Genomic DNA, 23,107 nt, shown 5'->3' on the forward strand with positions numbered 1-23,107 from the left:
TAGTTACTCAGAGAATGATTCCAATGATTCCATTATTTATTAAATAAGATTCCATGGAGCCAGCTCTGTAACATGTTCAGCACAGCCCTTTTAATTATAGTTAATATTTCCTGAATGTTATGGCATCCACGTATGGATGGGCAGGTTGTGCACTGCACAAGGGGCCTAAGGGGGTGCAATTTCTAACACAAACATCATAAATTTGTATTTTTTTATAACACGTTTCCGGTAGGTGGCAGTAAAGTGTCTTGTCCTAATAAACTTGTAAAATATGACCATTTTCTGACGTGAAGTAGATTGCCTTGAGGAAAGGTCATCTTACTCTAATTGTCATAAAGGTGTCACCAGTAGTCCTAGTGAGAGTTTATGTGTTCCAGACATAATGAACATGTATCTCCTTTTCTCTTTTATCCATTGCTCTGCTCTTCTGGTATACAGTGCACATGCCCTATCCTCATAGGGGACAGGTGTGAGAGATAGGGTTTGGGGCTAATGATGTCTTGGGTGGGTTTGGGCGATGGTAACCCAGTTGGGTCTGAGCCAGGGGGCAGAAGAACCAGGGCAGAGGGAGCACAGGGATGTTCTGGGACGTGCATGCCTGTGAGTCGGGGTGGGGGAGACCCTGAGCAGCTCATAGGTCACCAGAGCCTGTGGTATGGGAGGAGGTGAGGCTTGGGGTTCACTTGCCCTGGGGTGACCTGAACCCGGGGGAGTGGGGTTTGACTTGTGGTCCTGGAAAGGGTGGTGTCCTGCAGAGGCTGACAGCTCCCCTTGTCTGGGTCTTGGTCTCTGATCTGTGGCTCTCAATGCATGTCATTTCTTTCTGCCTGCCTGTCCCTGCTTTCTTGTCTTCGGCTTGGTCTTCTCTGCCCTGGTCTCCTTTCTGCTTGCTGTCTCCTGCAGTCGGAGGACACAGACCTGCCCTACCCGCCACCCCAGAGGGAGGCCAACATCTACATGGTTCCCCAGAACATCAAACCAGCTCTCCAGCGTACGGCCATCGAGGTGAGCCTGGCCCGGGGTGTGGGGGCTGTGGGCACCTGGCCCTCTGCCCTCCTGGCCCTGTCTTCCCCCAACCATCTCCTCTGCCTGTGTCCCCAGATCCTGGCCTGGGGTCTGCGGAACATGAAGAGCTACCAGCTGGCCAGCATCTCCTCCCCGAGCCTCGTGGTGGAGTGTGGGGGCCAGGCGGTACAGTCCTGTGTCATCAGGAACCTCCGGAAGAACCCCAATTTTGACGTTTGCACCCTCTTCATGGAAGTGGTGAGCCCCATGGCCCTGCTGTCCCCTCCCAGAGTCCTGGGGGCTAGAGCGTCCTTGGGGCCTCAGGCAGTCTGGAGGGTCCCTCGGGGCTCATGTCAACCCTCGCCTCTCCTCACGGGAAGTTCTGTCCTCAGAGCAGATGGGCCGGCTTCCTCCTTCACACCCCATCCTGGATCAGCAGAGGCCTCCAAGAGCCGTTCCGAGGCTGGTTTTCCTTCCAGGGCAGGGTTTGGCCTCTGCAGCTCCCCTCAGGGGCCTGCCAGGGCTCTGACCTCCGGCGCTTCCTCCCAAGCTGCCCTGACCCTGCCTTGGCCCACGCCCGTTAGAGGCACTTGCCCCCGGACCTTGGTCCCCCAACCCTCTCCAGCTCCCTGTGCAGCCTGGGCCTAGTGGACTGCGTAAGGCAAGTCTGAGGAAAGGAAAATGGTCTTCGAGATGAAAGCGCTATAGGAATTCCAGGCCCAGTGGCTGTCAACAGGAGCCTCCGCTCGGCTGAGCCAAAGCCGCCACTGAAGGAGAGCTTATAAATTATTTCAAGTTGTGTTCAAAGTGCTTTGGGGGTGGGGGAGAAGGAGCTGGGTCTGCAAGCCAACTCTAGAGTATCCACTTGGGGGGGACTGTCTGCAAGAAATGTGGAGTCCTGGGCCAACTCCCCTCTCCCCCTGCCCAGCCAGGGCGGTTCAGGGAGAGTAGCCTTGCTGAACCGCAGGCTGAGCGGGGTGGATCTGGAAGGTAAAGCTGTCGGGGAAGCCAGCCCCCACATAAGCGTTCAAGAGCAAGGTGTGTGGCTCCTGCTCTCTTCGCCAGCTCCTGGGTTCCGGCCTTGCGCCATATTGGATTTCTGGCTGTTGGGGATTGCCTGTGGTCCTTGGGCCTGCTGGTGAAGGGCTCTCCCTTCTTCCCCTGAGACTCCCCAGAAATGGGCTCAGGCTGGTGTCCAGAGCTTTCCCCCTCCTCCACCTAGATGCTGCCCAAGGAGGAACTCTACTGTCCCCCCATCGTGGTTAAGGTCATTGATAACCGCCAGTTTGGCCGCCGGCCTGTGGTGGGCCAGTGCACCATCCGTTCCCTGGAGAGTTTCCTGTGTGACCCCTACTCACTGGAGAGTCCGTCTCCACTGGGCGGCCCAGGTAGGGGGCGGGCTGGCTGCCTGGAGGGCCAGGGCCGGGGGGCAGGGCAGGCAGCACCTCCCAGCTGAGAGGCATCCTGTAGCTTGTCTGTTCTGGGGTCCGAGTGAACAGTGCTCCTGTGCAGCCAGCCCAGAGGTGGGGGCCTCCTGGAGCAGTGTCTCAGTCCTGGAGCTGAGGAGGCCTGACTCCAGAGGGAGGTCAGCTGAGGGAAGAGCGGGCAGGGAGGAGATGTGGGGAGACAATGGCGGGGAGGGAATGAGGAGAGTAAGAGAGGGAATGGGAGACTGGGCATGTGAAGGAAGACCGGAGGGACGGAAGCAGGAGAGGGAAGGACTGAGAGGTGAGGAGGTGGAGAGACCCAGGGGTCTTTCCCGAGGGGCTGAGCCCCTCACCAGCCCCGACGCGGTTCTCCTGCAGACGATGTGAGCTTGCTCAGCCCTGGAGAAGATGTGCTCATTGACATTGACGACAAGGAGCCCCTCATCCCTGTCCAGGTAGGAGGGGCGCAGGGCCCTCCCGCTCCATTCCTCTTCCTCAACTCTTCTCGATCCTGCTCCCCCGTTATAAAATGTCTCCCTTTACACCCTGCTGGCTGGGCACTGCATGGTGGGGGACCTAGATGTGGTCTTTCAGTTTGTGAAGGAGGGTGTTGTGGTCTTCAGGGAAAGACCCAATTCCTTTTCCTGGAAGCATGGACCTGGTACCTTTGGGGCCATATTGAGGGCTTTCCTCTGGAGATCACACAGTAAACTGGGGTTCAGGGAGATGACAGAGAGAGGAGCCAGGGAGGGAGGGCTGGGCAGCCGGGTGCTCCGGGCTGTATCCCCCTGCCCTGGACAGACCTCTTCTTAGGAGGAGGGTTCTTCTATGGGCTGGTGTTCGGTGGCGCCTTGGAGGCACCTCTGCGTAGGCCAGTGATGCCTCTCAACTTTTCACCTCCACCAGGAAAAGGAAGGAAGAGGGGCAGGAGAGGGACATTATTTTCAGGGTCTTCAACTCTGCAAGGAAGTCAGAGCGATCCTTTGCTGTACTCAGCAACCTAGGGCCCGCTGATGACCTAGATGTAATGCTGAAGGAGACAGAAGGTCTGTGAGTCTTTAACCTGGGAGGAGAGCACGCTCCGTACCTTGGCCACTCAGTCTTCCCCTGCGGTAATCATGGGGGAAGGCCTCCCACTGGAGCAACGACCTTGAACCTGCTGTCTCTGGGCTTCAGGTGATGCTGGCAACAATTATGTGACACCTGACACCTGTGGGCTCCCAGAGCTGCCAGGCTGCCTGGAGCCAGGGTCTTCCAGCCCATGTAGATTGCTCTTGTGTCCTCAGGCCCCCAGACTGTAGATGTGCCCGGGATGGAGTGGCACTTCAGAGGGGTCTGTGTTCTTTAAACTGTCAATCAAATATTAGCTTTGAGAGCGAGAGAACCGTCTTGGGGTCTGGGTTGGGCTCAGGGTTCCTAGATCGAGTCTACAGGGCTTCCCTGTGTCATCTAGGGTTGTTGGCTTTCTCTCTCATTCTTTCATCTTTATGCCTCTTCCAGGGGAACGTCTCTGGGGTTCAGTCGAAAGGTCTTGCTCTGTAGTTTCCTAGTGCTAATGAGGCATCAGAAGCCCCAACCCACTGTCTCCCCAGCCTCCGCGGCTCTCCAGGGCCTGGCGCTGCTGCCATCCTTTCTGCTAAGGCCACCCTGGCCTCTGCTCGCTTGCTCAACTCCTGGTCGGTCTTTAAGATTCAGCTTCAGTGTGGTCATCTCTTTTGAGGAGTCTTCCTGGCTCCTCCCCTTTTCCTGGAAGATCCCAATCACTGAACTTGCCCTAGGTCTTCTAAAGTCCAGCATCTTCCCTGGACTAAGTTCAGGACAGTGACTGGGGTACCTTCCTCTTTATATCCTCAGTGCCCGGCTTGGGGCCCGGCTTAGAGGAGGTGTTCCACAAAGGTTCAATGGATGGGAGAATGAATGGAGAGATGGATGGATAGATGGCCTGTCCTCTGTCTGTATGGGTCTGAGGAGGAACCTCTCCTGGCTGGGGAAACCCAGATGGAAATTTCAGATGGCTCAATAGGAAGTTTAGCTAAATTTCCTGCTTATGCCTTCTGGCCTGGTTGGGTGAATCAGGCAGAGAATTTGCCCCAAACTCTGGACCATCTCATCCTGGCTCCTGTTTCCTGCCCTGCTTGGTGGCCTGTCTGACTATGCATTGAAAGGCAGGGCCTGCCCAGCAGGATTTCTGTCCTCTGTGTGCTGCCCTCAAAACATCTGCAGATTTGGACGGGGACGGATTATTTTGGGTCCTGCTGGCTACAAGCACAGCCAGAGGCAGACAGTGAGGAGGCTAGTCTGGCGGTCCTCCCAGCGTTGACACAAGGGAACTGGGGCTAGGGTCTGAGCCAGGGCCAGGCCCGTGCTCTTGGTGGGGAGCACATGGCCACTGCGGCTAGTGCTGCTGGCCAGGCAGAGTGGTGAGGAGTGGGGCGCTGGGAGCTGGCTCCTGGCTGAAGGTGCACCACGGGGTGGGGTAGGGGATTGGCCTCACCTGACCTGAGAGTTGGGCGGGGAGAAGGAGGAGGGCAAACCAGCTTGCTCTCAGGGACCCTAAGATACTGAGCAAACTGATGGAGGCAGCCCTAGCTCTGTTCTCAAGGAGCCCCAAGTTTAGCACTGAGACCAGCCCTTGTCCCCAGGGAGTCCTGGTCCTCCAAGGAAGCCCCCAGTCTATCTGATTTTGTATTGTGTTTTTCTCCGAGGTCTATTGATCTGACTTAGTGGGTCCAGGAAATCTTTCACCCTCCATCTCTCATCCATAGCCCCTGGCACTTGGAGGACCAGTTGTAATAGTTTGCCAGATGCTTCTGGTTGGGATCTCATCCCTTTACCCCTCTTCCAGTGCGGACAGAATGGAAAGCCCTGGCTTGTGGGACCTGGAGGGACAAGGCTTCGGGCAGAATTTAGTTCTCACCTGGCTCCTGTTTGGCCAGGCTGTGTTGCTCAGCAGTCTGTTTGGTTCTCATGATTCATGTCCTCCTGCCCACACCCCCCACATGGCTGCCCACCTGGTCAGTTGTGGCGCTGACCTCGGGCTCTTTTCCAGCTCACCCAGCTCACCCTGTCCTTGCAGGTTCCGCCCTTTCTTTCCTTGGTCACACCTTCTTTCTGTTCAGGAAGCCTCGTCATCATCTGCTCAGGTCCTGAGAGGAGCCCACTGCACAGGTAGAAAACGTCACCTGAGATTCTTGATGCTGGCACGCAGAGCGGTCCTCTGCTTTCCAGAAGCATCTTGGTTTGTGTCAGGAGTCGTCAGTTCTGGAGATGACAAGGTGTATGGATGAGGCAGATCTGTCTGCTCTGCGTCCTGGGGCTCGTGGGCGGGCACTCATCTCTGGGGCGGGGGAGACCCCGAGTGCCTGGGCGCCTGGCGGGTCTGAACTGTTCTCTGTAGACGTGGGCTGGGGCGGGCTGGGGGCTCCTGCAGATCTACTCCACCTTTTGTTCTTGATCCGTCAGGCTGTTCTCTGAGTAGGTGTCAACCTGTCCCTGTGTGTGTGTGGTACGGTGTGCACATGAGTGTGCAAGGGAGGTGGGGAGGATGGGAGCAAGACTGGACAAGCTCTGAGGGCAGGAATGCCCTGCCTGGCAGGAATGGTGGCCTTAACTGAGAGGCAGGTGGAGCTGAATCCTCACAGACGGAGAGCAGACTTTATTCCTCCTAGGTCTCCACTGTTTTAAAAAGGATATATTCATTCTTATCTGGTCATAAATAGGACACATGTTCATTTTATAAAATTTGGAAAATAATGAGCAGGTGGGCACTACCTCCAACTAAAGGAACTGCTGTCCACACTTCCTTCTCTGTCCTTTTCTCTTCTTCTGTCCCTGGATCTGTCTCTGATTCTGACTCCCATTGCTACTTAAAAAAAAAAAAAATTAGGGCCCTTGTTTATGAATCTGTTTTTCTCATTAAACCAGTTCTGGGTGTTATGATTATAAAAATGGCAAGAAAAACAGTAAGCAGATGCCCAGGGCTCGCTGCCCCAGCTCAGGCCCAATGAGGGTCTTGAAGTTCAAAGCAGACATGGTGGCCTGCACCCCCCACACTGCCCCCTCTCCAGGCGAGGAGAAGCCTCAGAGCCCACTTGGCGTGTCAGGGTGACTCTTGTCTAGCATTCTGAGAGACTGGTGAGGGTGGGGGTCTCCTCTTTAGGGCTCCAGAGGAGACTTTCTGGAGTGGGGATAATAAAGAGAGAGAGAACACTTGGGGAATTGGATCCTGGGGAGACGAGGTGTCTAGCGGATCTCAAGTGAGTGATGTGGCAGGGATGAGGTGCTTTAGAAATCAGGACACCAACATCTGGGACTCTCTAGACCTGAGGGATCAGCCTGGGCTGAGTAATCAGGGAAGCCCTCCCAGGAGGACACAGGAGGGAGGCCTCAGAGGAGGCTGGGTGGGGTTAGAACAGAGGAGAGAGCAGGGCTTGCCTGGTAGGCAGGAATCTGGGCAGAGGTTTGCAAGTGGGACTGTGTGTGTGTGTGTGTGTTAGAGGTGGAATGTGTTTGCGTGTTTGTGTGGTAGAGGTGTCTGTGTGTGTGTGTGTGTGCGTGTGTGTTAGAGGTGGAATGTGTTTGCGTGTTTGTGTGGTAGAGGTGTCTGTGTGTGTGTGTGTGTGTGTGTGTGTTAGAGGTGGAATGTGTTTGCGTGTTTGTGTGGTAGAGGTGTCTGTGTGTGTGTGTGTGTGTGTGTGTTAGAGGTGGAATGTGTTTGTGTGTTTGTGTGGTAGAGGCGTCTGTGTGTGTGTGTGTGTGTGTGTGTGTGTGTGTGTGTGTGGTGGCGTGGGCTTAGCCAGGAGGCAGGCCTGGCAGGCCAGAGTGGAGGAAGCACCAGAAGGTGGCACTGACCTGCTCCCCACACCCGGGGCTGAGGTGCGGGGGGTTGGCCTGCTCCCAGGCCCTCAGGCCCCCAGGCTCCCAGCTCGGGGTAATTTTGAGCTCGCCTCTCCAGTTATAGTCTCTGGGACGCCATGAAGGTGGAAACCCACTCCCAGAACCCGAGCAGCAAATTATGCCGCATCCCAAAGGGGAACGTGTAATTTCTGAAGCTGGACTCCATCTTTGGGGCACTATGTTTAGCGTTATTTTTTTCTCCCATTTGCTCTGGTGAACTGCCGGTTTCTCTCTCACCTTTCTAAAAAAAGGACGGTAGTAAAAATAACAATAGGGCTTCTGTGGGCTTCAAGAGGAGAATGGGAGGGACTGGGCCCCTCTCTGTCCAGCTGGGGGGTTGCACGGGGGTTCATCCAGGCTATTCTAGGGGCCCTGCCGTGCCCAACCACACGTGGCCAGCGGGCCTGGCTGGGTGCCCCTGGGCCATTCTGCCCTCCTGCCCAGGCTTCTGGCTCTGATGTTCCCAGGAGTGATGCTCCCTTTACAGAGCAGGGTGGCCTCTATGAGTCCCCTAACTCCCCTCCAGGTCCCAGCAGGGCTGCATCCTCTGTGTCCTTCTTTGCACTCTTCCTGACCCCCTGAGGAGTGTCTCCAGGGCTCTTTCTGTGGAGGGAGGATGGGCCTGGGTGGTTGACCTCCTATGGACTCTTCCCAGAACCCTCTGTGTGGGGCTCAAAGGAGGAAAGAGTCTGGCCCTGGTGTTCTGGGCCCTGCTGACCCCTCGCCTCTCCTGCCTGGCCTCCCCCTGCTCCTCTACCCAGACTCCTGTCACCTCCCCTGGCCTGCTGTGGTGCCCTCTGAACAGGTCTCCTGCCTTCGGTCCCCAGCCCCAGGGATAAGTACCCTATAAGTACTGAGTTACAGTACTGAAGATAGCGAGCAAAGATACGATGCAGAAAGTTAGTCGCGAAGGGCAGCAGGCTGCACTGGAAGACTTAAGGTTTGCCTGGCGCAGGTTTTGAGGAGCCATGTGATGCCCTGATTTTTGAGGCAAGACCGGGAAACCTGCAATTGCTCAGGAACCCTGCCCAGCAGGGATGGTGTGGCCTACCTGTTAGGAGAAACCCCCTCCATAATGAGGAGCAGGAGTGTCCCCGACGTAGGCAGATTTTGGAATGGCAGGGAGGGCATGGGAGAGGGCTGCTGTTGCGCCAGGGCAACATTTGTGTGCCTCACCTCACAGGAGGAGCGTCTGGACCCTTCCTCTCACTCCTCCTGTGAGGTGGGCTTGGTGCCGTTCTCTAGATGGGGATATTGATTCAGAGATGTCAGGGTACTTGCCTGAGGTCACACAGCTGGTGGGCCGTGGAGCCTGGGGCACATGTTCTTCCCACAGCTGGTGTGGCTACCTGGAGGAGCAGAGGGTGCTGGACGGGGGAGAGGATGACCCCCCTGGGCCGTCCAGCCGTCCCTGAAGGAATCCCCTAATCCTGTCGCTAACCAGCCTGTTTAATTTGTAGCTTGCGGATGGTCTGTCAAGCTTGGCCCCCACTAACCCGGCATCTTCTCCATCCAGTCCTCATGTATGTATTACTTACCTATTTGTGGGCTCCTTGATTTCCCTTGGGGGGCTAAGGGGTGGGAGTTAGGAGGGGAACAGAGGAGGGGAACTAGAGGCGGGTTGGGAGAAAGCTCTGGGGTAGGGTCTCAGCAGTGGACGGCCCCATGTCATCTCCTGGTGCATCTTGGGATTCCTTTCAGTCCTGTTAACCTCTGTAGGGCTGGGGGTTGGCTGGGGCTGCCTGGGCCACTGCAAGCAGGTAGGTCTCTAGATGGGACTCTGACTTCTGGGACATGTGCGTGCAAAGCAGGCTGACTTTCTCTGTCCCTGGCCGAGGCATGGGGGGTGTGCTGGACTGAAGGGCCCTGCTGGTCCTGGTGGGTTCTGAGAGGTGGGCTGCCAGTCAGTGGCTGCATTGCAGGCAGGGTTCCTTTCTGCCTGCCTCGGCTGATTTCCCAGGTGCCGCCTTTCTGGGTGGGTCCCTCTGGGAAGGTGGCTTTGGTGCTTTGGTGTGGAGCCTGCAGTGTGCACGTATGAAGTCCCGTGCTCCCGTGGGAGGAAGCCCGGACCTGCCCGGGGAAGCAGGGGAGCCGAGACCTGCCAAAAGGCAGTGAGTCAAATTCCATTCATGTGCCAATGGAGGACTGCTGAATTCAGGGTCTTCTGGAATTCCAGGAGGAAGTGCTGTCTATTTTTATTTTCCTCTGGTTTATCTTTTGCTGAAGACATGGAAAACACAAAGTGCAGGGCAGAGAGTTAAAACTACTTGTGTTCCTACCAGTTCAAGATAAGCTCCTTTAAGATTAAGATTTGTATGTGCCTACATTTTTAGATGTCTTTTACATACCTGTGTCTCCTTTAATTTTTTTAAAAATGGAACTCATATTGTACTTTTTTTTTTTTTTTGGTACTGGGGATTAAACCCAGGGTTGCTTAACCACTGAGCAACACTCCCCAGCCCTTTTTCATTATTTTTAAAATTCGATATACCTTCTTGCTCAGTTGCTTAGGGACTCACTGAGTTGCTAAGGCTGGCTTTGAGCTTGCAATTTTCCTGCCTCAGCCTCCTGAGCCACTGGAATTACTGGCATGTGCCACCATGCCAGGCAGTACATTTTTATAATCTGCATTTTAAAAATTGAAAGTATGAGAATGCTTTTCTCCTGTTTATATTCTTTAAAAATATGGCTGCATGTCATGTGGATATCCATAAAGTATTTACTACTCCTTATCATTGAATGTTTAATTTGTTCATTCTCATTATTTTGCCCTTTTATGTTCCTTCAAGGAGTTATTTCAGTTTACTTTCTATAGGTTCAGCCATTTCTTGTTGAAGTGTATTACTAGGCATTTTATAGTCTATATAGCATTTTATATCTTTTATTCCCTTAAGATTTTGACTACTAGCTGGGTGAGGTCACACACGCCTGTCATGTGGCTGCGAGCCGAGGCAGGAGGATCGCAAGTTCAAAGCCAACCTCAGCAACTTAGTGAGGCCCTAAACAACTTAGCAAGACCCTGTCTCAAAATAAAATATAAAAAAAAACTGTCTGGGAATGTGGCTAAGTGGTTGAGTGCCTCTGGGTTCAATCCCTGGTATTCCCCCCTCAAAAGATTTTGACTACTGCTAGAATATAAGAAAACAATATTTTCGTGTACTTAATTTGAAACTGACTATTATGCTCCTTCATTAGTTCTGACAGTTGTTAGTTGATTTGGTTGGGTTTTTCCAGTGTGTAAGATTGTTTTCTTCAAATGGGAATAAGTAGCTCTTTCTAGTACTTATATTTTGTACTTTTTTCCAGAATAACATTTGATAATAGATATGCTAGTGAACAAAACTATTTAGTCCCTGATTAATGAAAGTGCCTCTTTCATTTTCCATGTATTATGATAATTGGTTGTTTTCAGATATTTTGGATTTTGTTCAGTCATGTCCTTTATTGTTAGTTTGTTATTAGTTTAAAATAGATATAGGAGTTGAATTTTATTAGATATCATTTGGCAGTTATCAAGATGACCATTTTATTTTCCTGTTACTCTGATGTAGAATTGTCTCATATTCCTGTGGTAACCCAAATCAGTCCCTTTGGTTGTGATATTACAGTTTGCTGAGACTGAAGCCTTCTTTTTCAATGCAAACATGTAGTAGGTTGGCTAATTGAAAAAGTTAGTTTACCAGGGACTCATTAAAAAGCATACGTCATGCCATAAAGATTTTGGCTTTTCCATATCCACGCATCTTCACGTGCTAATCATTTGATGTGTGCTGAGCCCTCTTTGAATTTGGATGCCCTGAATTGAGGACCATTGTTATCGTTTTGTTATAGACCATGTCTGAATTTCAGCTTTGTATTTATTGTAGTTTGATGAGAACTTAATGATCCTAGCAAAAAAATCTGAGTGCACAGTTCTTTTAATATTTAGGATCCCCCAGTCATTGTGTTCCCACTTGTACTTAATTTTTAAAATGTCAAGAGCATTACGTTTTGTACATTTTTGCAATATCTATCTAATTACCATATGGAACAACTGGCATAAACAGATTTGGAAACAAAAGCAATTGGCTGTTGGGAAACATACAGCTCACCTTCTGGGAGTTGCTGGGTGTTCTAGAGTAGCCACAGGCAGTCCCCTGGCTCTGGACCTTAGCTCCTAGGTTTGTTCATGGTGAAGGGATAGTTGGGAAGCAGAACTTCTACTATGTATGGAGTTAGATTTTGTATTATGTATGTGTTTAGAATTTTTGCACCTCTATGAATCAGTTTTACTTTTGGGTTGACTTTATTGGACTTTGATATCAGGGTCATACCAATCCCACAAAATATTTTTCGGTTGCATTTATTCTTTCTATGCTCTTTAACTGTCTCTAGGGTGTGAGAACTATTGTTTCTCAAAATTTTCCACAATACACTTGAACCTCTCTTTGTGAATTTGACATATATGAATTGGAAATGACATGATATAAACATTCAAAAAGTTACTTTAGATACAAAATGGGTAATAATATGAATCCACCTAAATTTAAAAAATGATTAACGATCCTATAAATTAAAAGGTGGCAGCCAAGAGAATTTTATTTATGGTTTAGCTGATTAACAGGCTATCTGTCATCTTTTCATGAAAATAGTATGTAGTATGCATGTGAGTTTTGAATTATGGAAACTTTCCATGAATGGGCATTGTGTGTAGTTGCATAAGACAATTGCTCTCAATTTACGTGTTTGTAAAACTGGGACTGACCCTTTTTTGGAGGGAATTCTGTTTCTGTGCCTTCAGTCAATTTGGTAGCTTAGATGTCCCCATGTTACCTGTTAACCTTGGCTAGGTTTGTGCATGCTCCTACAATTAAAGACAGTGTTATTTGTCCTGTTTTCATTCTCACCCCTAATTTTGTATATTTGTGTTATTTATTTTTTTCTTTTTTAGGTTTAATAGCATTTCATCTCTTTTAGGTTGTTTTCATCCAAGCAACCAGTTCCACAACAATTCTGCTGATGTGAAGTTAGGTTTTGTTTAACTTCTCCATTCAAGTCATTTTTGAGATCTCTGAAATTTCTATTGTATCTATTTTGGATATCTTAAGTTATCATTTCATATTTTTCTCTCTCTCCTTTAAGAAAAATCTTTAAAAGGAGATATTTGCCTACATTTTCTTTAAAAAAAAATTATTTTAGTTGTAGATGGACACATTTATTTATATGTGGCGCTGAGGATTGAACCCAGTGCTCTACCACTGAGCCACAACCCCAGCCCCTATTTGTCTACACTTTCTTCTAAAAAATTTGAATGTTTTGCTTTTCATACTATGGTGTGTGTGTGTGTATGTGTGTGTGTGTGTGTGTGTGCAAACTGTAAGGTAGAGATTAGTTTTTTATTTTTTCCAAAATAGATAGCCAGTGACCCATATGATAATCACATCATCATAGAATGACCCATCCTTTTTCATTAGTCTATAATAATAGCTGTATCATATATAATGTTTTCATATAAATGGATCTACTTATAGGTTCTCTATTCTGTTCTAGTGTTTCTTTTTTTTCTGTATTAATAGTCCACTCTGTGTGTGCATGTGTGTTTTAACTGCAGCTTTTTAATAAGTCTTGATTTCTGGGACAGAAAGACCCTGCCTATTTACTTTCAGGAGTATCATTGCTACTCTAGTCCTTTGCTTTTCTACCCCACTTTTAGAATCAGCTCATCCATCAACTTCTTACAAATAAACAACTGTGAATATCTGTGATTGAGATACAGTGCACCTCTGGATCAGATAGGGGATAACAGTTTTATAATACTTTCTTTTAAACCATCAATGTGATCAGTCTCTCCATCTGTTTAGGTCTTCTTTAATGTCTTTCAGTAAATTTTTATAATTCTATCCAAAAAATTAGGTACAACTTTTATTAAACTTAGACTACTATTTTATGCATTATTGTGCTTTAAAAGTACATTTTCTAATTCATTTTTGCAGATATAAAAATGAAATTGATTCTCGTATATGATTCTTGTATCCAGAAACTTTGCTAGACTTTCTTATTAATTCTTCCAACTCATGGGTTCTTCTGGGTTTCCTGGGTGTCAATCATATAATTTGTGATTAATCTTAGTTTTGATTCCTCCATGTATGTTTTATTTCTCTTTCTTTTCTACTGTTTCATTTTCTTGCCTTATTGCACTGGCTAGGACATTCAGCTGGATGTTTTATGTAACTGGCTGTTCCTTTAAAAGCGAATGTTTTCATATTTCACCATTGAGTATGAAATTTCTGAGAACTATTACTAGTTAGCTAAGTTTTTAACAAGATTATTGCTAAGTTTTATTGAATTTTTTCAAATCTGTTGAGGCAGTCGTATGTCTTTTGTCCTTCGATCATTTAATGTGGTGAATGATATTGATAGATTTCTTTTCCTTGTTAGTGCTGAAGCAACTTCACATTTCTGAAACAAACTAGCCTGGTCATGATACATTATCTTTTTTCCTGCATTGTTGGGTTTAGTTTGCAAATATTTAAGGTTTTTTGCTTCAACTTTTATGAATGATATGCTTTGGAGTTTCTCTTTTTCATACAATCTTTTTAGGTTTTGGTGTCCATGTAATAGTAATTTTATAAAGGGACTTGAGTCCCTTTATAACGTTCTTTTTCTAGTCTCTAAAAGAATGACATAAGACTGGCACTATCTGTTGCCTAAGTGTTTGGCAGATTCACTTGTAAAACTGTTCAGACTTAGCATTCTTCTTGGGGATATTTTAAACTGCTGCTACAATTTTAACAAATGTTTATAGGACCTTTGAGATTTTCTGTTTCTAGGTGAGTCACTTACAGTGATTTATATTTTATAGGAATTTATCCATTTCCTCCTAAAAATATTGGCATAACATTTTTCATAATACCCTCTTAATTTTTCTGAAAAATTTTCTTCTAGTCATGTCTAGTCATGCCTCCTTTCATTCCTAAAATGACATTTTATCATTTGTGCCAGAATTTGTCAAATTTTTTTCCAGTCTTTTCAAAAAATCAATTTTTAGCTGATCTTTTGTATTGTTTCCTTATTTTATGGCTTATTCATTTCTTTATTATTTCCTTCCTTCTAGTTTGGGGAGGTTTATTATAATTTTAACCTCTCTGTAAACACTGAGGACTGTAAAATTCCCTTTAAGCTCTGCTTTATGCTTCCCACAGGATTCGACAAGGAGTATATTTGTTATTTTCCATTCTGAATATTTTCTGATTTCTGTTATTCCTCTTTGACACCAGTGTAAAAGTGTAGTTTGAAAGTTTCTAACTTATACTTTATCTTTTTTGTTACTGATTTTTTAGCTTAATTTTATTATGTTCCAGAGAATGTAGCATGTGTGTAATGATACTTAGAAATGACCTGACACATGCTTTATGGCCTAGGAAAAGGTCAGTTTTTGAAACCCTCCTGTGTGTGCTTGAAAAGAGTATGTATTCTCCAAATGTGTTTTACATATGATGTGTCCATTTAGAACAGATTTGTGAATTGTGTTATTCCAATCTGTGTTTCTTATGATTTTCAGACATGTGTGGTTTATCAGTTTCTGAAGGAGGTAAATTAAGAGCCTACCTTGATGTGACATTTCTCAGTTTCTTCTTATAAACCTGTCTGCATTTTCTTTATGTGTTTGATGCTGTGTTACTAGGTGCAAACAAGTTTATAATTCTTACATCTTCCTGGAGATTTGAATCTTTTAACAACATGTTCCTTTGCCTTTAAAAATCTTCTACCTTTTAAAATGAATTTTTCTTAGTCTGTTTTGTTCATGTTAGAAAAAATATACCATTTTTCTTTTAGTAACATTTCTCTGGAATATCTTTGTCCTTTTCCTTTCAACTTTTCTGTCACTTTTATGTTTTAGGTGTCTCTCCTGTGAATAAATAGCAAATAGATTGATTCTGGAGGGTTTTTTGGTATCATTATGATGATAGTTACTGATACATTTGCATTTATTTCTTCCATCTTATTTTGTGTCTCCTTTAGCCCTATCCTGATCTCATGTTTTTCTTTTTCAAAATCGTACTTTGTTTTTATTCCTTTAGCAACTAGTAGAGAAATATTAACTTGCATATTTAACTTAGCAAGTCTAAGTTTAATTGGCATGTATAGCCTATTCCAGAATATTACAAGGAACTTAAAATGCTTTAACTCTACTCACCTACCAATTGCCAAACTTTTGTTTTATACTTTAATCTTTGAAAACTGCATTTAAGAACATTCTTATTTTTTAAGCAGTGAGTTTTCCCTTTAGCTGTAGTCACACCTGCTATTTCTTTTTGTATGTTAGCCTTCTTCCTCTTGGGATCATTTTCCTACTCCTTGAAGTAGAACTGATTGAAATTCCCATCATGGTGCTCAGTTTATTATAAACTTCTCACTCTCTGATTGTCTGAAAAATATTTCTAGTTCATGCTTATGTTGGAAACACTAGATTTACTGACAGTTTTTTTCTGTCAGCACTGTCTTCTGACTTCCACTGTGCTGTTGGCTTCTCAAATCTGAGTACTCCCCCCACCCCCATTAGTTCTGGATAATTCTCAACTGTTCTCTCTTCAGATCTTACATATTCCCCAGTCTCTCCATCATTTCTATCTGAACTCCAATTAGGTATACAGTGGACCTTCTCTAGTCTCCATATTGATTAAACTTTCTTTCATATTACAGTTGGCCCTCTGTGATCTGTGGGTTCTGTAGCCACAGATCCAAACCACTGCAGATCAAAAATATTTAAAAAAATTGGATCTGTTCTGAACACATACACACATTTCCCCTTGTCATTGTTCCCTAAACAATACACTATGGCAACTATTTACATAGCATGTACATTGTTTTGGGCATCATAAGCAACCTAGAGATGATTTAAAATATGCAGAAAGATGTGCTTGGTGCTTGGTGCTTGGTATCAAGCTGCACCATCTTATATAAAAGCCTTAAGCACCTTCAGATCAGGGTCTTCTCACTGGAGTTCTGTGGATACAGAGGAACAACTGTATTTCTTTCTTTGTGTTGCATGTTGGCTAATTTCTGAAGATATATCTTCCCATTCATTAAGTTGCCTGCCATTTGTTATCTGCTACCTAACTCCATTAATCGAGTTTTTAGTCTTTAAGTATTAGATTTTAATTTCTAAAAGTTCTTTCTCCAATCTGCTTGTTTGCTTTTGCAGTGCAGGGATTAAACCCAGGACTTCCTGCATGCTAGGCAAGCACTCTGCTGCTGAGCTACACCCTTAACCCCCTTTTAAAAAATATTGTTTTGAGAGAGGATCTTACAGAGTCATCCAGGCCCAACGTGTGATCCTCTCACCTCAGCCTCCGAAGTAACCAGGACTACAGAAATGCATCTCTGGCCTGGCCACTTGCTTGGCTTTGAAGAGCTCTTGTCCCTTTGCTATATTTTTAGTATGTTTTATTTCTCTAACCCATTAAATGCCAAATTTTCAATTCTGTGACTATTTCAATGAAATTGACACAGGTGCATCAAAATAGGTTGGAAATCATAGTCTAGAGCTTATTATATAATTTATAATTGTTATTGACTCTGATATCATTAGTAATATTAAGGAATATTATCACTTCTCACTCATCTTTTATTTTTTCTCAAGATTAGAATTCTAAAAATGTAAATATTTATTTCAAAGTTACCATCAATGGTATATTTATTGCTCAATTTAAGTTTTCACAGGTGTCCAACATATGGGATGATGGGGCATCATGGGCTAAACAGACTTCTTCTGAAAGTGTTATTTCTGACAATTCTATTTCTGTTGTTCCAACAGGTCTGGTTCTGCAGTTGGTTGGTTCTAGCTCTCTTGCTCATGGTGTCTTGTTCCTTATGTGTTTCACTATTTTTGATTGTGAACTCATGTTCCTTGGAACTTAATCTGAGAATTCTTTGAGGCCTGGATGGAAGTCACATTCTTCCAGGGAGGATATGCATTTACTTTTCCCAGATGCCTGGAGACACTACAAACCCAGATTCACTTAAAACTAAATGTTCAACTTGTGGCTTTTCTGGGTCCCCTAGTTATTATGCATTTGGTTCCTTATTTCTCTGGATTTTTCCTTTCTCATTTGCCCTTAAGGATTTTCTTTACATGCCCATCAGCCCAGTCATGCATTTAAAATAGATTTTAAAGATATCTGTTCATTCAGATGTTCTTGCTTGGAGGATTTCTCTGATTGTCTTATTTGCCGTTTTGCTGGAAATCAAAGTCTTGATTTTAATTTTAAATTTGACAAGTCATGTTTTCCATCAAGCAGGTTGCATCTGCTTCAGGACTGAGCTTTAATTTCTAGTTTGTGGTATCTTCTCGAGACTTCCTATGAACATACATGAGCAATTCATTTTCTTCTGCTTTTGACTCTGCTCTTTAGCCAGGCAGACACTTGTCTCCATCCTCTGATGGCTCCCCTTCTTAAAAACTGTAGTGCCTTCTCCTGTCCTTTTGCTTCTCCCTGCAGAAGGAAGTTTTTGCTCGTTACGTGACAGGAGCTCAGGCAGATTCTGTCCATCAATGCGTGGCCCCTTCTAATGTCAAACTTGGAAGAAGGAAACCCTTTAGATTTGCTAGTAGTTGACTTTGCCACTTGGAAATCTAATAGGGTGGGAGATGTAAGAAGGGATCCCGGGTCAGAGACTTTTCTTCTGGACTGAAGGTTTTGTCTCCTGTTTGCTGTGGCAATTGGGTGTTTTCTAGACAGCTCAGAGCCATGCTCCTTGCTTAGTAAGTCCTATGCAGGAGTTTGGTAAGTAGAGAGGACCCTCTCTCTGAAGGCAGGGATGTACCTTAGGGAATTTTCTGTAGCCTTGGCTGAGTGTTTCCTAAACCTTGTGGGTTCAGACATCTGATGGTCAGTTTCGACACCTATTTCTCAAGCTTCTAACCTGAGGATGCCAGTTTATGAGTTTATGGTGAGGAATGCCTGCCTGGAGTAGGCCACCTGGAACACTGGTCCAGCTCTTAGTCTGTGCAAGCTCAGCAACTGGGATGAACAATCAGAATGAGGAGAGTTAGTGATGTGATTTGAAATTTAGTGGCAGCTGACCAAGATGGCCTCATCTGTCCATCTCCTAGGGTAGGCACAGCTTCAGCCCCTAAGCCTTGGTGCTCTCTCCTCTGATGGTTCCGTTTTGGACAAATGTCAAAATTCAGCACTTGCTTCTGCCCGAGTGGACTGATTGTTTTTTCTCTGACATATTCTTTTCCTGGATGTACTAACACCTTCCCACCTAGAGTTAAGGCTTAGCATAGGAGGCATTCTTCTCTGTTGAGGTGATATCTGCTTCTCCTTGCTCAGATCCCCGTGCATTTATTTTATGGTCTGATTCTTCAAGGGCAGTCCTGTTTCACTTAATTCCAAATTTCGGGGGATGCCTCATTGCAGCTCATGAGTACTGACAACAATTTATCCCAAGACTTTGAAGCAAAGGTTTTCTGGGCGAAGGAATCAATTACAGGGTGTGGCTCCCAAGTAAGGAAGCATTTCCAGAAGGCATCTGAGACAGCTCCTCCCTGGGCTTCTCGGTTTTACCTCTGAACTTGGGAGTTGGAGCAGGAGTGTTCTAACTTTAATAGTATTCCTGGTTTTACCTGTCCTTTAGTACATATAGGTTGCAATAATTAGGAAGATGCTTAATTTCTCCTGAAGGCAGGTTTCCTAAGGACATTACATGGCAATATTGGTGTAGCAAAAATCACTGAGTTTGAAGGTAAGAGATGTATATTTCTTTAAAAAGACCTGAGTTCGACTGCTGCTGGTACAGGCTGGCCTCCCTGCTCCCATTAATGTTTAGGGGGTTCGATGCCTGTCGGTGGTGTAATCTGGACCTTCCTTATGACTCATTCTTTCTCTCCTTTTCTCAGAGCAAATACAAATCACCCATCAAATGACAAGTGAAGGCTTTTGGGGCGGGGGTGGCGGGCAACGAAGGGAGGGAAATCAGAGCTGAAATCTGTTAGCTATTTGGAGTAATTGGTTATTTGCTGTGTTTGCTGGTTGGGAAGCAGAGCACATACTTTACGGTCTCTCCTGTTACGGGGGCTGGAGTCACCCGCCGATATTGGATCCTCGTTGCCGGAGCCCTTGGCTCGGGGCGCCTTTCCCCTGCTTGGCATTCCTGTGGTCTCCTCGGGGGTGCACCCCTCCTCCCTCGATGCACACTGCAGGGGGGACAGCCCGGGGTGAAACTTGTCTGGCAAACTCCAGGCCCCATCAGGGAGGAGGAGGCCCGGTTATCCCAGACAGCTCTGCCTGCCTCCGCCCTCACCCGCCACCATCCTCCTCCCTAAGGGGTCTTTCCCTTGGGCCCAAAGGACCTGCTTGTCCATCCAGAGAAGAAATGCTTTTCTCTTTCCAGAGGGCCATTCCTGGCTGTCCTTGGATATCTACAGATAGAAAGCGTCTCCTAGGTTTAACCTATTGCCTTCCTCTCTGGGTCCTGCATGCCATCCCCGCCTAGCCTGGGTCTTAGTAGTGCTTGGAACCTGTTAGGGCTCACTCTTGAGCACAGGGCTCCTCTAAGGGTGCTTGGTGAGGCTCCTTAACTCACTCAGTGTCCTCAACACCTCTGTGCATGAACGAGGCATGGGGAAATCAGCCTGTTAGCAACAGTTCAAAAATTATTTGAAAAGCAATGTGATTTTGTGTATGAAAATGCACAGAGTAACTAGAACAGTAGGTTGACTTTGGCACATAGTAGGCTCCCCCCAAATCCTTTTAAAATTGAATTTAAGATAGCTAATATTAGTGTCTGTAGTTTGATAAATACTTCTGCAGTCCTGGGAAGGCCTTCAAAAATAGTTTTTCTCTTAAATAGCTTGCTGGAACTTTTTGTTAAGCAAAACTGTCTCCATAAGCAGCAGGGTTAGGTGAGTTCTCGCCCACCCAGGCCCTATCGGAATCATCACAGATGCTGAATTACGGATGTGTCATTGATTTCTTCATAGATTTGGATACTCTGATGGAATCTTCTTTCATTCAACCTACTGAATGGATTCCATTCCTTCAGGAGCTCTCCACGGGTGTATGTGTTCTTGGAAGACCAAGTTAACGGGCTCAAGTATTTAACTTAGACTTTTGAGTTGGGAAAGGGCCAGCAAACTGGGTCCCTCAGGCCTCCTGCCCCTGTGAGTCCCCATCTAGAGCAGACCAGAAGTCAAATGACAAGGTCCCCTTACTATCTGCTTGACTTTGCCAGATCTCAGGCAGGTGTATTCACTGGGCCTTTGACAGCAGTTCAGTACTTTGGTTCTAGGTCTTTCCCCCATCCCCCCAATCCCCATGCCGTTGATCCAGCTTGAAGTCAGGGTACACAGAGGAATGATCCGCTCGACAGACAAGGAACCCCGACTATAGGGAGTGTCAACAAGAGGTTGAAAGCCCAGTGCTCCACCTGTGGAAATAATTGTTTTTTTTTTTTTTTTTTTTTGCTGTGACTGTGAGAGTTCTGCTGAATCAACATGGTAGCTGGAAGTGGGCATTTGTCCGTGTGGTTTTGGGGGGTTTTAAGTGGCTTAGTATGCCTGGGACAGGGTCAGTTCAAAGTCAGGATACGCATCTGGTCTGCTGTAGATGTGAGTACTTGAATGTTTTATATGTGTTTGCATTTGTGTGTCACGAGTGGATAGTCTCAGTTCCTTAAACCTCAGGACATTAATTGAAGAATTAAAGGAATCATCACACTCTTATTTCAGTTATGCAGATGGTGAGTCAGCAGGTAGTAGCTTGGGCCATCAAATGGGTGATGTTGGCATTATCAAGAGAGTTTATCATGGTAGACATCATAGGTCAGAGGACATCTTCAAAGACATCAACTTGGAGTCTCACAATCACCCCAGTGTTGGGTTGTTGTATTGTGATTATCTCAGTGCTAATGATTCTTTAATAGAAATTACTTTCAACACAGTCTAGAATGTGTACCTCTGGGTTGATATAGGCAATGAAAGTCTTCTTAAAATCATTAAAAAAAGGACTGATTTATTTGAAAGTCAGTGCATCCTTCTACATGGTGACCTGAGATTTAACATTATAACCTGAAAAGTGGATGTCATCAGAAACTTTTCTCTGATTCAAGTGGTCATCTAAGAGAGAAGATTAAAGTTCTGTCTTCGCCCTTCAACCCGACTCCTCTTTCTGACTTCTCCAAAAGGAAGAGATCGAATTATTATTGCCAATTTTGCTATCCATATTCATGAAATGTGTTAGCCCACTGACTGATAATGAGAGATTAAATGTTTGGAATGTACCATGCTGATTTGGGTCTTTGGAAGGATTAGGGTGCGCATTAGGGTGGATTGAGCCTGGAGAAGCATGTCTTTGTTACATGGCTCTGGTTGCTCAGGAACTGAATGTTGGCTATTAGCTGAAATCGGAGAGGCACTCAGTCCGTGCCTTGATCAGACTTGCTTGGTTGACTGACTGAACAATGAGGGGCCTTGAACCCTGGGCGTGGGAGAATGAAGTTTTAACCGCCAGACTTCTTGTTAAAGCCTTAGATGACACTTTGGAAATCAAGCCTCTTGCATTTCTTTCTTCTCCTTGCTGTGCTGTCAGTCCAGATGCTTAGCTGTTGCAAAATGGGGTCAAGAACACACTTGGAATCAGAGAACATAGAACTGTATTCCCTTTGCAGTATGGGCATCCACCGGCGTCAGATGGTGGTTAGTTGGCTTGGGCACATCTGGGGTAGATGAAAAAGCTGCTCTGCTTTTTGTGGGGCTTGTTCCTATGGGTGTGCTAAGGTACTCTTGAACTTGCTGGGAAGAAAAAGAAGAAGTGGGTTTGGAATAACTCCATTGGAAGTCCGATTAGTTTAATGGCAGGAATGATATTTTCAAGTCATCTTTGTGAGGGTTAGAGATATGATTTTATTTTTCTGTAAGTCAACGTATTCTCTCCTTTGGGTTTGTATTTTTTTTTTTTTTTTCTGATGGTAGTCTTTAACATTTTAGATTTAAACTTGAGTGAGTTTTGACCTCTGTCCCCCTCTGTCCCCCTGGGAGGCAGCTAAATTCTGGTTGGGGCTTCCATAATGTCATTACCTCTGTAGGGAGTAAGTGCTCTTCTTATCACCCTGGCATCTAGGGGCCTACTGATTTCAGGACACGTGGGTCATATTCCATCTGCTGATGGCATCTTCTCATCTCAGCCCCATGATCCTGTCAGGTCTCCTGCCCACTCCACCTAGGGAGTGAGGCATTATTTAGCAGCTCTCCCATGATACTCTGGGGTCTCTAGGAAAAGTCAAGGATTCCCTGGGGCTCTCTCCCTTAACATCCGTGTAATCATCTTCTGTCAAGTGCCTCATGCCCCAGTTTCTCTGGTAACTTCTAGATGCTTACCAGATCCCTAGAGTCATGGAAGAGCTAATGGGATTGGGGGTAGGATGCCTTATCAGAAGCTGTCACAAATCTCTGGTTCTTGCTTCCTCTCCCCCTTTGCACTTGCGTCTGATGGGGGAAGCTGGCTCCACAAAGCTTTCTAGAAACCTGTCATTTTAATGTACATTATGTGCCTTTGGAAACCCAAAAGCCGTGATTCAACACCTGTAGCCATAGGCCATAGATATCCCCCCAACTGCTGTTTAGGCCTTCAAAAGTCCATCAAGTACTTACTGAGCTGCAATCGTGTTCCAGAAAGCATTCTAAGTACTGGGGATGTGAGTGTCAAGAGTGAGGCTAGGGAGGAGTGGAGAGGTCCAAGGAGAGAAGGGAGAGGGGGTGTCAGGAGATGGGGAGACAGATGGCCCCGGGTACACTT

At 46.1% G+C, this 23,107-nt stretch overlaps 1 protein-coding gene across 23 annotated transcripts in view; it reads left to right on the forward strand.

Moving 5' to 3' along the window:
* The window catches only part of Dysf (dysferlin), a 209,931-nt gene that overhangs the window by 144,013 nt on the left and 42,811 nt on the right, over positions 1–23,107 (forward strand). For 14 of the 23 annotated variants that reach the window (XM_047522099.1, XM_047522101.1, XM_047522104.1 and 11 more), the window contains 5 exons: positions 904–1,005; positions 1,102–1,263; positions 2,228–2,393; positions 2,811–2,887; positions 8,789–8,851. In XM_047522099.1, coding sequence (XP_047378055.1) covers positions 904–1,005; positions 1,102–1,263; positions 2,228–2,393; positions 2,811–2,887; positions 8,789–8,851 — 570 coding nt within the window. The remainder of the gene's footprint in view (positions 1–903; positions 1,006–1,101; positions 1,264–2,227; positions 2,394–2,810; positions 2,888–8,788; positions 8,852–23,107) is intronic. The other 9 variants (XM_047522103.1, XM_047522108.1, XM_047522113.1 and 6 more) reach the window with 1 other exon arrangement.

Source organism: Sciurus carolinensis, chromosome 13, assembly GCF_902686445.1.
Source record: "Sciurus carolinensis chromosome 13, mSciCar1.2, whole genome shotgun sequence".
Lineage (NCBI taxonomy): Eukaryota > Metazoa > Chordata > Mammalia > Rodentia > Sciuridae > Sciurus > Sciurus carolinensis.